We start from the raw sequence: 14,963 nt of genomic DNA on the forward strand, positions 1-14,963 counted from the left end.
ATACCCCACCTCTTAGGCCTGCTGGACTCCTGCAGCCTATTGACCCCCCCCCCCCCTCCCACGAAGCCCTTTCGGCAAATCGATATGGACCAGCTTGGTGCATTCCTGACGTCGTCCAACGCGAACAAATGGGTAGTAGTCGCGACGGACTACCTGACTCGCTATGTCGAAACGAAAGCGTTACCGTCAGGGAGTGTACTAGAGGTCGCAAGATTCTTTGTGAGGAACATCTTTCTCCATTATGGCGCACCCGAGGTCCTCATTACTGACAGGGAAACTGTGATCACTGCAGAGCTCACGCAACAGATATTGCGTTGCGTTCCAACCACACCAGTCATCGCCGTACAACAGCCTACAACCTCCAGACAAACGGCCTTATGGAACGTTACAACAAGACGCTTGTCAATATGCTCGCTATGTACGTGTACGTGAAGCAGAAGACGTAGGACGAAGTTCTCCCCAACGTTATATACGCGTATAATACGATGCAGCAGGAGACAACGCATATATCATGGCCGAGGCGCTACTACTAAGCTGGATGCCATGCTACCACACGTCGGTGATGAGAACATGGACGAAGATGTTGCCGGATTTCTACATCGTGCAGAGGAAGCCTGCCAGCTTGCCCGAACACTCGTAACGAGGCAACAACACGCCAATGTCCGGCACTACAACTTGCGACACTGCGAGCAGTATTTCGCACCTGGCGATCGTGTAATGGTATGGACACCGATTTGCCGTCACGGTCCCAGCGAGAAGCTCCTCCATCGCTACTTTGGAGGTTACAAGATAACACGGCCACTCACGCGTGAAGTTATCCTTGACGGGGTTACGCAATCTCAATGACGCCGGGCACGAACTGAAGTCGTAAATGTCTTGCGCATGAAAACGTTTTTCCTGCTTTAGTGGACTCACAGATAATCTTTCTTGGCATGTATTTTTTACCGGGTTATTTCTTAAGAAAGCTTGAAGTTTCATTTGTATATTTTATAGCACTGGGAGCACTGCCACGACCATTTCTGTTGGTGCCCACTTCTTTGCGCAGCGCCACCCTCAGCTTATCTACAGTGTGACGTCGGTAGCACGTCGTTCCGTCACTCGTGCGTTGGGCAAGTTTTTGATAAGCAGTGAGACCACGTGAGAAACTGATGCGTATCTGTGACGAGACAACGGATATTTTTCCACCGACGCTGAGCCGCACTGGCCGTTTCGAGGCCAATGAAAGTTTTTTTTTCCCTCGCAATTATTTTATAGGCACTAGATCACTCAAATGAAATTTGTTTTCAAGTCGCCTCGTCTCCAGGCTTACGGGGCAAGACCGCCTCGTAAGTGTGATAATATGGTGGTTTTGGGACGTTAAACCACAACAATAGTACATGGACAGCCAAGTGATTACTACGTTTGCCTTCGAACTGTAGTTACATGCGTGTAGCTACAAACTGAAGCTGGCTCCGAGCAAAGCGCGTAGGGCAGGAGCCTCCGCCATGCTGCATCAGTTGTCGCGTGATCGTAGACAGCGGTGAAGAACTTTAGGCCTAGCGGAGCTCGCGCACCGAGATGTCGCTACAAACGCCTTATAATGTCGACGGAGCCTACCACTTTTTAGAAATATTCATTAGGTATATAGTTTTTACAAGTGGCTGGGACACGATGACGCACTAAGGATATTGATGTTGCCGTCGGCTGGTTTTCACAATGATTTCTCTGCGCGATATTAAGCAGAACTTGACGAACAATTTCATGGTGCTAACAGAGAATAAGAAAAAAAAGACGGGAAAGAAAGGCAGACCTCGTTCTTTGTTTTTTTTCATTTTCCTTGTCAGTTTGCACCAAAAATTGATCTTAATCTCTGCGTCTACTCGTCTAGCATTATACAGTTCAAGAGCACGTTCATCCGAACTCGAAGGGGCAATAAAATTCCTTTAATTAAGTGATGCTTGAATTAGTGGGTGACCACTACATTTAACAAAAATTGCACCCGACTTCCTGGCCAGAGCCCAAAAAAAGCCGCATCCTGACATCCCGAAATAGGCGCTACAACACGTCTGGGGCAGGTGATTTTGTAAGTTGGGTTGATGGAGCTATAACAGTGATCATAAATATAATTTATCAGTCAATAACACGCTAGCAAGAAGCATATTTATGCGCTCGTGTGAGCAGCGATCCTAGATGTCGAAATACATGACGCTTTTTATGCTGTAATGCACGTCTATTTTTGCGTTTAAGGTAATGCAAACAAACTAAAGAGCTTCCAGTAATTTGCATTTGCTTGTTTTTTTCTCTAGTGACACCGTGAGTATTGTTTGTACAATGAAAGAGAGTTCCGGTGCATCGTTCAAATTGTCATTTGCTCAGAAATGCTGTTTCGCTGTCTTGCATCTCTAGTGAGTTTGGCTTGGTTTGGTTTTGAAACAGATTAAGATAGCGATGAAAACCAGGGGCTCCAAGCGTGAATTGACCATCGTGGATAGTGACGTGTATGAATTATTGGCAGTTTCCGTCCGTATAAATACACAGGCTAGTATCGGGACCGAGGTGTATGTACGAGTTAACTAAGTTCAAATAAACCGAGTTCAAAATAACGAGCTTTTACTATACCTTGTTCTAAGTAGAATAATTTGGCAACGGAATTTCGTCTCAGTTACGAAACTTCCCGAGTCCCGACTCATGCTTTGATACAATGTTGTAAGAACTAATCCGGAAATTTTCGCATATGCTTGTGACCAACTATGCTACTTCTGTGTGTATTGTGCGAACTATAGCGATTATAATATTTTTGGATGCTTAATTTGTCACAGAGTGAGCAAGAAACAGGGACAGCGTGTACTTAGTTACATGTGTCCTTAATTTCTTAGTGGTATTTTTATCACTGAATTGCCTGCATTCCACAACAGATGCACCAGTTTATTCTGAAGCACAGATAAGCCGTAAAGTGGCCGCGAAAATAAAAAATTGTTACCTGCCGACGTTAAGCTCTGAACGCGATCTTTTGTCTATGAAGTTTTGTTCAGAACAAGGACTGTGTGCTTTGTCGGACCTTACCGGGCCTCAGAACAATTGCGGTCTTACAAAAACGCAAATACCAGTTGAGGTTTAACCATAACGCTGTATGCGCGTCATTACATTAAAAAAAAAACAAGACATGCAGCCCTTTTTTTAACCGATCATAACGAGTATCGATATACAAGACTTAGACAAGAAATTAAGTGTTCGCATTATCTATAGAATACCAATCAATTTCCGTAGCTACAACTAAACGTGACATCGTCTCCATCTATACTTACTGGCATGCATCCGAGTGGCATCGCTTAAGCAGCCATTGGATAGCGAATTGTGTAACGCTGCTCTCATACTTTTGGGGAAAATGGACAGCCTGGTGCTAGTTAACTTCAAGATTCAAGTGGGACTCATTCTATTTTGTTATTTATTTTAGAGAACAACAACGGTTTATTTCTTGCCGTTTTTCATGAATACTGGGAAGATATGGTCTTATACTTGCAATTCTCTTTTACACGAATTACAACTTCGAAAGCACCCCCCATAATCAAATCTCCCAGTCACTTACTCTAGCCGTACAAGACAAGCCACAGTACCTAATGATTCGGTAAGAGAATTCGTCTTTAAACAAGCAGGTGATTTCAATGGCAGCATTTGTGTAAACGTGCGCCTCACTATTTGAAAACCGGAGTGCATACACTGTAAACAAAAATATAGCCAGCTGGGAGGAATCGGGGAACGACGCGTCCGCTCTGCTCCGGCGGCCTCACTCAAACCGGATTGTACCGGAGCCAATACATTCGTTTTTCTCTGTTTTCTTCCGGTCATCGCCGGAAGAAGGAAACCGGAAAAAACGGGGCCAATCCTCTGATTATGCCCCCGTGGTCCCTCTGGAAATGCTCCCGCGCATCGGTTTTGCCTCGGTGGATGCTCCCTAATTGTTCCGGGTCATCGCTCACTGGCATTTGTTGGCTGTTCGAGGAGTGACGTAGGCAGCCTCGCCGCCAGGAGGCTGTTCCCCACAAACCAACATGGCGTGGATAAAGCCAGTGCAGTGGGGATTGTGCGAAGCGTTCAGCCGCTTTGGAGAAAAGGATATCGTTTTGAGCACATTTTGGATATCACAAGCGACAAGCAGCAGCGAAGGTTATCAACGACAGAAGGGAGTTGTGGGAACGGTACTCGTGCAATGGTTCCTGGCAGCGAACGACACATTGTGATGTCGCGAGTGTTAAGGAACCCGGCGGCTGTTGGTGCAGCGAAAAAAATGGTGAATGAGCTCTGCTTAAATTACATGTGTTATTCTTGACAGGTAGTGTTAATATCGGATAATGTTGGGTTGATAAATTAAACGTGTGATCAATATTTGGCTAATTTCATAAGACGTCAGTGAAAAATTAGCGGAATTCTAATAACGCGTTGTTTGGACTACGTCTTTTTTTTTCTTAATATAACGTCACTAAAGCCGAACGAAGAGGTGAGCGAGTTGGAACTGATTCATTATGGCGTAAATGTAGCGCAAAAAAGTGAACACAACAAGCACTTGTGGTTGTTCACTTTCTTGTACTCGTCTTTTTTGCTCAGCATTAACGCCTTATTAGCTTTGGTAAATAGAGTCATGTCGCTGTATTTTTGGATTATTGGTTAGACATCGAACAATAGAAAAGATCATAGTTTTAGGTTATTTCTATGAAAGAGTAATGATTGTTATGGTTGAACCTAACTGGTTAAAAGATATTTTTGGTCTTGTCAGTACACATTAACGGTAACATTTGTCCGCTTTCCATATCAATACACGCCAGGTCGAGGCACTGCGTAAAAACTATTGTGATAAAATATGTTAGCTGAACCAATAAAACTTTAATAACTAAAATCAGTCTTAATTCTTTATATATATAGTAAAGTGAGGCAGGGCAATGTAAATGGTACAGACTTTTAAAACGCATACACGTGCTCATACTTGTGAAAAGGGTATTTTGGTTGGATAAATGGTGCTGAGATATTAATCTAGAAGTACACTAGACCTTTCGCGGGACGTCGTGCTTTCAAGAAAAGAAAGAGGGGTGAAATAAACTGACGATACTAAAGACGAGGAATGTGAAAAGAAAGGAAACGTTGCTTGGCAGAACGAGTCGTGAAGCGCTCGACGTTTCTGTGAAAGTGGAGGGGGGGGGGGGTGTAGTAAAGTTAATCTATATGACAGGCGGACTCAAGAATCTTAGACGGAGGGGGCACTGTAGTTAAAGAAAGAGAGAAAGGAGAAGCCACCCTTTCGAAAACTAGCCGCATTTCTTGTGTTGATGATAGGAGAGATTACTATCCTTGCTGCTGCATTTTTTCTTTTTTCAGTCGTGCTGCTGTGGCAGCATTTTTTTTTTTGGCAAAACATGGGAGTGCGAACAGTGATCAGACTTAGAAGTGTGGCAGCTTGGGCTAGTTGGTATGGCTTGGCGATAGTTATAGCGCGAGAACAAAAGACGACACGTGTCTTTCGTGTCCTTCTTGTCTCTGTGTCGTCGTTTTGTTCTCGCGCTATAACTATCGTCAGTGATCAGACGTAGTTTTGACCTGGGCAATACAACGACACTAGCTTGTGAACAGAAAAAGGGGAAAAATATCTTCAAGCCTGGGATGCTCGTCAGGACGCTTGTAGCTGCACCACCTTTTGTGGCCTCCGAACGTGTGCACGGATCTTTCAGTTGAGTGCACTGGTTGGCCTTTCCTTATTTCTTTGAAAACGCAGTTGGCTCTTAGCTTGCGTAATGTTTGTGCCTTTTATGTTGCTTATTATAACGATAGCAATTATATGAACACTCTCGGCTGGATTTTGCCTCCAGCGTCGGCGTTATGCGTCATATATATATATATATATATATATATATATATATATATATATATATATATATATATATATATATATATTTATATATATATATATATATTATGAGACCACGTCCGGTACGGCAGCAACCAGGTTATCCTTTTTTAATCCAGACGCACGAGCCAGAGAGCCAGCCCGCGTGACATACGATGATGATCACTACAATGGTTTGGTCATACAGATGAAGATGAAGTACATAGTCAGCGCTCACACTATTTTCCCCCCTTCGCGAAAGAGGGCAGCAAGTTAGAAAGAGTTGGGACGCCGAATATATCGTTTCAGTCGAGAGACGTGGGCGATCTCGGTGTGGCGGCGACGACGATCAGAAGCCGCGTTGACAGGAGCAACGCGATAGTTGACTTCAGATGTTCGTTCCAGGACGGTGTATGGACCGAGATACCGGTGAAGGAATTTTTCGCAGAGCCCAGGTACACGAACAGGTGTCCACAAAAGGACTTCGTCGCCTGGGCGGAACACAACAACTCGACGCTTCGCATCAATGTCGATTTTTCTCTTGTCCTGAATGGCAGCAGTGTTGGCACGGGCGATTTTACGGCAGCGGGCGACGCGAGCGGCGAACTCTTCCGGGAGAGATGAAGATGGATTGGAGGATGTGGACAAAAAGGTGGTGTCCAGAACAAAAGTCGGTACACGGCCATACACGAGAAAAAAAGGGCTGAAATTCGTTGTACGCTGTATGGCAGTGTTATATGCGAACGTGACAAAAGGAAGTATTGTGTCCCAGTTTTTGTGATCTGGTTGCACGTACATAGAGATCATGTCGGACAAAGTTCGGTGAAAACGCTCAGTCAGACCATTAGTTTCCGGGTGATACGCTGATGTGGTCTTGTGAATAGTGTTAGAGGCGTTTAAGACTTCAGCAAGGACATGTGAAAGAAATGTCTTGCCACGGTCACTAAGGAGCACACGCGGTGCGCCATGTCGTAAAATAATGGCGCGAAGGAAAAAATCGGCTACTTCAGAGGTAGCGCCAGATGAAAGAGCTGCCGTCTCCGCGTAGCGAGTAAGGTGGTCTACGGCAGTAACAATCCAGCGGTGACCGGCTGACGTAAGCGGAAGAGGTCCGTATAAGTCTATGCCCACAAATTCAAAGGGAGTGGACGGGCACGGCAGTGGTTGCAGTGGCCCTGCGGGAAAAGACGTGGTACGTTTTCGGTGCTGGCATGACGCGCAGGAAGCGACGTACTTGGCGACAGAAGTGGAGAGGCCAGGCCAAAAGCAGCGAGTCCTGAGGCGGTCGTAGGTCTTGTGGAACCCTAAGTGACCAGCTGTCGCATCGTCATGAAACGCTTGTAGAACTTCCAGACGAAGTGAGCGAGGAATGACGGGAACCCATTGGTTACCGAGAGGATGGTAAATTTGCCGACATAATGTTCCCTCTTGAAGCTTGAAACGGGCAAGTTGCCGTCTTAGGCGGCTGTTTGGAGCACGCGATAAGCCAGTCAGCCGATCGATGATTGTGCGGCAGTAGGTATCGGCATGTTGGAGCGAGGCGAGATCTGTGGACGAAAGAAGGTCCGCCGAGGCAACTAACTGTTTCGAAGGAGCAGCTGTCTGTTTGGTCACTTTGGCGGGCGGTGACGAACAGATGGAAGGTGACACTTCGGCGCTCTGCGAGAGCGGGCAACGGGACAAAGCGTAGGCATCTTGGTGTTCTCGGGCCGACCTATATGTGACGCTGTAGTCATACTTTTGCAATCGTAGTACCCAACGGCCAAGGCGTCCCGACAAATTTTTGAGAGACGATAACCAACACAGAGCATGATGGTCAGTCACTATTGTGAAATGCCGGCCGTATAAGTAAGGACGAAACTTTTGTATGGACCACACGATGGCGAGACATTCTTGCTCAGTGATGCTGTAGTTTCGCTCAGCATGTGATAGAGTACGGCTCGCGTAGGCCACGACTTGTTCTTCGGAAGCGTGGTTCCGCTGAAGAAGGACAGCACCGATGCCAAGTCCACTTGCGTCAGTGTGTAGCACAGTAGGTGCTGCAGGGTCGAAATGGCGAAGCACTGGCCGTGATGTGAGGCATCGCTTGAGGGTGTGAAAAGCAGCTTCGCAGTCATCCGACCAGACAAAGGGTGCGCTCGTGGTCAGAAGTTTGTTTAGAGGAGCCGCAATAGTAGCGAAATCACGTACAAAGCGGCGGAAATACGACGCTAAGCCAAGGAAGCTGCGGAGGTCTTTTTGTGTGGTTGGTGTAGGAAAGTGCAGCACCGCGGCAACCTTGTCGGGATCGGGCTCAACGCCATGTTTACTGACGACGTGACCTAATACCTTGATGCTGTGACTGGCAAACCGACGCTTCTTAGTGTTGAGCTGGAGACCGGCCTTAGCTAAACACGTGAGGACTTCGTCTAGCCGTTCCAGGTGCTGTGAGAAGCTCGACGAAAAAATGACAATGTCGTCCAGGTAGCAAAGGCAGGTTTTCCATTTTAATCCCCGCAGTACCGTGTCTATCATCCGTTCGAATGTGGCTGGGGCATTGCACAGGCCGAAAGGCATTACATTGAATTCAAAGAGCCCATCTGGGGTAGCAAACGCAGTCTTCTCTTTATCAGACTCGTGCATTGGAATCTGCCAATAACCGGAGCGCAAGTCAAGACTTGAAAAGTACTCGGCACCTTGGAAAGTATCAAGAGCGTCGTCAATGCGAGGCATTGGGTAGACGTCCTTACGAGTGATTTTGTTGAGTGATCTGTAATCAATGCAAAACCGTACCGAGCCATCCTTTTTTTTCACTAGTACGACAGGAGAAGACCATGCGCTTGTCGAAGGCCTGATGACGTTGCGCGCGAGCATGTCGTTGACTTGTTCTTCTATAAGCTTGCGCTCAGAAGCCGACACACGGTAAGGGCGGCGGCGAATCACACGGGATCCGTCGGTGTCGATACGATGGGCGGTCACTGTTGTTTGACCCAGACCTTCGGAACAAACGTCAAAGCAAGTTTTGTGCTTCATTAATAACGCTAGCAAGGCATCCGTTTGCGTTGGGTTGAGATGTTCACACAAAGTGGCCTTGAGAGCAGGAAATGCATCTTCCGCTGGCATACACTTTGAGGATGACGAAGCAGATGAACCAGTGACGACACAAAGCGGTGCTTCTTCGGTAATGCTGGCAACAGTGGTCCCCTCAGGCAAAAGAAGTGGTTCTGGCGTCGTGTTGCAGGCCGTGATGCTTGCATAACCACGGGAGAACCGCACTAAACAAGATGCGATGGTGATCCCTCGAAAAATGCAGCGCTGGCAAGGAGCAACCACAGCGTCACCATCTAGAATGTCACGTGACTTGATCGTAAGGACACGTTCTCGTCCGGGAGGCAGGAGGAAATCCGCAGCTGTCACAAGGTTGGGCGACGAAAGGTCGGCAGCAGAAGAAAGCTCAGTGTCGGTAATACGAATGAGGGGCCGACCACACGAAATAACAGCAGACGCCGCTGACAAGAAGTCCCAGCCTAAGATTATCTGATGAGCGCACGAAGACAGCACAGCCAATTGTATGTGATGACGGATTCCATCGATGAGAATACGAGCAGTGCACAACCCGGTCGGGCGAATTGGACTGTCATTAGCACCGCATAACATGGGACCGGCATAAGGAGTTTGCACTTTACGCAGGCGAAAACACAATTCACGATCAATTACCGAAATTGCGGCTCCAGTGTCTATAAGGGCGTCAACAAAAACACCTTCCACAGAAACAGGCAGTAAATTAGCTGGACGAGACGGAGGAGTTGTAGCGTTCCGACGACAAGCAGTTTCCCCTCCAAAAACTGCACCTTCTAGTTTTCCGAGTCCCGAGAGATCGGAGCGGGACGCAAGGGTGATGACGTACGCCGAAACGGTGACGGAGAACGGCGGCGAGATGAACGAGACTGATGAGGCCCAGCATGAGACCGTGGAGGGGAGGGCGACTGACGGAAAGTGGATGGATACGGTGCGGGATCGTATTCATCGGGTCGCGGGGAAAAGTCTCTCTCGTAAGCTGAGTAACCGCGTCGTTCATCCTGCTGACGGCGGCGGCAGAAACGGGATATATGACCCCTTATTCCACAGTAGAAGCAGATGGGGCGGGGAGGACGCCATGTAGAATAGTGGCGTGGCCTTGGCGCTTGCGTTGTCATCGCAGCCACATGGTCGCATCCGACGTCCGCAGGCACGGTTGGAACTGGTGCAGGGGCCCGCGATGCAACTTCTGCGTACGAAGGCACTGGGAAGCGCACAGGAGACGGGGCATGTGCAGCGCTTGTCATTGATGCCAGTTCGTCCTTGATTATCTCTCGCAGGTTGGGAGGAGGTTTGTGGTTAGACGCAACGGTAGGGTTGCCTGGGATAAGGCCGTGAAGTTCTTCTCTGACAATTGTGCGGATAAGGGCCCGCAATTCGTGCTCTTTGGTAAAGCGAGCGTCGCAGGAGGCGTGTGGAAGGCGCATGGAATGAAGCGCGTCCAGGCGTTGGCATGTAGTGATGACGTCCCGGACGGTAGTCGGATTCTGAATCACGAGAGCATTGAAGGCCACAGAGTTGATGCCTTTCAGTAGATGTCGGACGCGATCGGTCTCCGTCATGTCATTTTGTGCTCGGCGACAGAGAGCCAGGATATCTTCAATGTAGGACGTATACGATTCGTCGTCCCCTTGAATGCGGGTTGCGAGCTTCTGTTTCGCTACTACAGAACATCCTGCAGACGTGCCAAATACCTGACGGAGATGCCCCGTGAAGGCCGACCAATCGGAGAAGTCGCTCTCGTGGTTGTAATACCATGTTTTAGCGACGCCATCGAGGTAAAAAGGAACGTAGCGCAGTTTGTGCGCCTCGTCCCAATAATTACAAACGCTGGTTCGATCATAACTGTCGAGCCATTCTTCGACGTCTTCGTTGCGAAGGCCGGAAAATACCGGAGGGTCTCGATGAGAGGTACTCACGGTGTAGTGAAGCCTAAGAGGCTGAGAAGGAGCGGTTGCAGCAGTGGGCGGGTTGGGTTCTGCCATTGCTGTTGCTTGAGGGCACAACCGTCGACCAGACCGGAGCTCCAGGGGTGACGGGTAGAGCAGGAGGACGTGGGAACCAAAGCACGCTCCACCACTTATGAGACCACGTCCGGTACGGCAGCAACCAGGTTATCCTTTTTTAATCCAGACGCACGAGCCAGAGAGCCAGCCCGCGTGACATACGATGATGATCACTACAATGGTTTGGTCATACAGATGAAGATGAAGTACATAGTCAGCGCTCACAATATATATATATATATATATATATATATATATATATATATATATATATATATATATATATATATATATGAAAACGCAAGAAAGAAAGAAATGCCGAAAAAACACTCTGGTGAACGGAATCAAACGTTGGACCTCTGCATCGAGAAAGGGAGGTGTTAACCACTGAGCTACACCGGAGCACATCCTTCCCCCGTTCAAACAGCAAGCTACTTATTATTAGTACTTACCCCTGCTCACGGGGATCTCGGGGGAATTTCGTTTTCAGCATTACCAGCAAGACAGCGCAACGAGCGCGCGTCACCACATCCCGCTGCGGCGCCCGCTCAAACCTTCTACGCGTATTTTGCCCGGCATAGAGAAGGGGAGCAACGCTCAGTCACGCGCCCTACTCTCGTGGCGGCGAGAAGGGGAAGGTCGTACGCTTTGGATGGCCTCGGGCTTTACCTGGAACAATTATGCTGTAGTTACAGGTGCACAAATGTAACTGCAATCATTGCACTCTCCGTTTGCGAAAAGCGCGCGCTTTTCAGACGCAGCAAAGTAATATAGAAGACGCTTATTCGCGTGTATCCGTACTTGGAAGTACGTTTTTGTGCGTTATTAGAGCGTGAAGAACGGCATGCTTTGATCTGCTTTCCATTCTGCGCATGACCTTTCACTTTGTTCCTATCGCGTTCATTGCTTCGCGTTTCCGGCAAAGCTGCGACTTTTTTGTTTTGTTACGTTGTAGTGAACTTTTCTTTATTTTGTACTTAAAGCTGTTTTTCTTAAATACATGCTCATACAATAACTACTATGAAAAATGAAAATAAAACAATGCAAATCATCCCGAAAATTAATTTACAAAGGAGATAAAGCTAGGCTCTTCTTAAAGACAGGCTGCAACCATGCAAACTGTAAGCGCCAACTTTGCTAGAAGTGTGACTATGAGCACGCACTAAAATGTGACTCTAATATTTATAAATACTATTTGATAAAATTAGGAAACTATTGGGAGTGGCATTTGTCATGCCGTGTTCAAGAGTTCCAAAATAAGATTTTTTTAGTCAAAAATTGCTTTTGAATGTTTCAGCAAAGGTACAGCTATCAATTTAAAAATATATAGAACACTTTGGCCAGTTTTGAACTTAATGCGTCAGGGAGGTGTGTTTTATTATGTTGCGGCTGTCTCACACCGGATTACTTCGGCTGCGCTTCTCGATTTTGAACGCTCATACTGTTTTGTGTGTGTGTGTGTGTGTGTGTGTGTGGTGCGCGTGTGTTGGGTCAGTTTCAGAAATTGCTTCTTCTCATAGACTCACAGACTGTATAATCCGTGGCTTGAGTGTTCTCAGTTTCTGTGGCTCTTGCATGATTTGCAGTTATCATGTATAATTACTTTTCTTTACTAAATTATGCAGGAAATATTCAGCTCAACCCTTGCGTCATCAATTAATCTGATGGATGGTCCTTAGGAGATGCTGAAGAGTTCTTGGTGGCCACGCTTTTTTGTTTGTCGTGCATCGTTTTGCAGCATTATGGTGTTCGTTTTGAAGCACTGCGCTTCAAACTTGGGTACTGTTGATTTGATCAGATGTGTCTTATTGTGTTTTGTTTTTGGTGGCTTTTCACATGTTTGTTTATTCTTGTCTCATTTTTCTAAATGCTTGATAATCATCCAAAATGGGCAGCTTATTTTGAATAAATCGAAGAGTAAGAACTCAAGTGTTCCCTTGAATTTCTTCTGCTAGAGTTCTGTGGAAAAGATTACACAGTACCTCTGCAGTGCTTGTATGAGAATAGAGACTTCATTCATCTAACCAATACGTGAAACGATCAGCATACAATAAATAAACAGTGGAGCAAACACTGAAAAAATGTACTGATCCACGTCGCTGAAATTCTGTCCGGACAAAATAAGTACATCCTTAAAATACTCCAGAGGTACCACACAAAAGCTCCGGATAGCCGCAGTGAAAAACCCGCGAAAAATGCTCCGGAAGTTCAACGTAATCAGTCCCGCCAGCCGGAAGAAATTGTTAGTAAAATGTACTCCGACGGCGCCATGCGATTTCTCCAGTCAGCCGGAGTGAAATATCTTTTAAAAGTACTCCGGGTGCGCCACGCAATTCCTCCGACGACCCAGAGCAAAAGTTTTGCCCCGGATGTCCAGAGCGAAAATTGCTCCGAATAAGGGGGACGCTAGAGGACAAGCATTTTACTCCGACCTCGGAGTAATTTATTTACAGTATATGTACCTAACTTCGTTTTCATAAGTGTTCTTTTTTGTCAGAAAGCTGGCTTGGCTTTCCAGCATTGTGCTTGGCTGAAATACTGTTTTGCGAATATTTTTATCTTAACACGTTTGTGAATGCGGTCACTGGTGCAAAATATGATATGTGAAGAAAATTTCTGAAAAATGAAAAAGCGCAGTAGATAAATGCTGGTCAGGCAGAGGATTGCTAACTTAGCTGTTTTACAAGTTCCGAGCCTTCATCATCCGCTGAGATCCTGTATCGCGTGTATTCCTTTTTAAGCTTTCATACAATTCACTTCTCGGCTTTCCTTGGTTGGTCAAACGCAGGAAGACTTGAAGAACATCCAAAACGTGACACGGTCCTTGCCCAGGACCGACGTGGCGCGGCTAACGGAGCAGACCAGGGGGAACCTGACCTTGCTGGTGCGCAACCTGACTGGGGCCCTGCCTGTGCTGATGCGACGGATGGCCACGCAGGGAGCCGAGAGCACACGACCGTTGAGGGAATTTGTGACCGTGCTCTCGAACAATCTCAGGAATGCCTCGTTCGCTCTTTCTCCCAGCAGTAACTCGAGTGGAAACGCCACTAGCAGCACACTTTCTACGGCCAGTCACGACCTCCTACAGGCGTACGACGGCTTCCAGTTGGCCGTCAACAACGGAATGCTCGCCATGTCGGACTTGGTGCGCGGATCATTGAAGCTGGTCAACCCAGCAAACTGGCACGTCGGCCGCGTCGGGCTTGGCACCGTAGACGGACAAACGCCACAAGCTGGCATCAACAAGTTCATCGGGCACCTTTTCAGGAGGAGAGGCTAGGCGTGTATAGCGTAGTTTTGTGTCTGTGGACTTGTTTTTTGCGTGCCGTAGGCGCATACCATCAGTTGCCTGGTGGAAGCCAGCTGCAATATTGGGCATCATTAAGGTCATCTCGCTGACTTTGTGCACAGAAGCTGAGTTTGTGGTCGTGCATTTATTCAGTATCCCTTTCATCAGGAAGATAGCCAAATCGGTATACAGGGAAACCTAAATTTGGAATGACGGAGGGACCCAAAGACTGCCGTTTGGAAGAACTTATCTTGGATGTGTGAAACTCTTGTGACGGGACATACGAGCTACCTTAAGAAACATTATGGAGGGAGATATACTACGTTCGTCGGTCTTATGTTCGTCAGTATAAAGAAGCGCACTTACTGTAGCTTCTACTGTTTTGCAAGTTGGGATTGTAATAAAAAATAAGTGTGGACCTTATATAAGGCTCCGAGGCAGATGAAAGAAGGGAAGACTTTCTAGCAAGTGTACGTAGGATTTCTGAATATTATTGACGTGAGTCGTTTCACGGTAGTTATGGGCTTCACATCTGACCCACATGGCCGTATTGTAGGGAAATTATATGTAAGAAGTGAAGTTGTTGTCGTACCATAATAGATGGTAATGTCAGCCAGGCTACATTTCTTCAGTCATATGCAATAACTTACCAACACTAGAACGTCACGTCTCGCGTTAGTGGAGCCTCCCTGAAACTAATTTCGGTGCCGAAGGGCCACAGAAGTCAACGCTTGTTTTTGTAACATCTAGCTCAGTCGCG

At 47.0% G+C, this 14,963-nt stretch overlaps 1 protein-coding gene across 1 annotated transcript in view; it reads left to right on the top strand.

Annotated features, from left to right (window-relative positions):
- Positions 1-14,514, top strand: part of LOC119160989 (uncharacterized) — a 73,160-nt gene extending 58,646 nt beyond the window's left edge. The window contains exon 8 of the mRNA XM_075880313.1: positions 13,703-14,514. Coding sequence (XP_075736428.1) covers positions 13,703-14,194 — 492 coding nt within the window. The 3' untranslated portion in view covers positions 14,195-14,514. The remainder of the gene's footprint in view (positions 1-13,702) is intronic.
- The last annotated feature ends 449 nt before the right edge of the window (positions 14,515-14,963 follow it).

Source organism: Rhipicephalus microplus, chromosome X (genome assembly GCF_043290135.1).
Source record: "Rhipicephalus microplus isolate Deutch F79 chromosome X, USDA_Rmic, whole genome shotgun sequence".
Taxonomy (NCBI): Eukaryota; Metazoa; Arthropoda; class Arachnida; order Ixodida; family Ixodidae; genus Rhipicephalus; species Rhipicephalus microplus.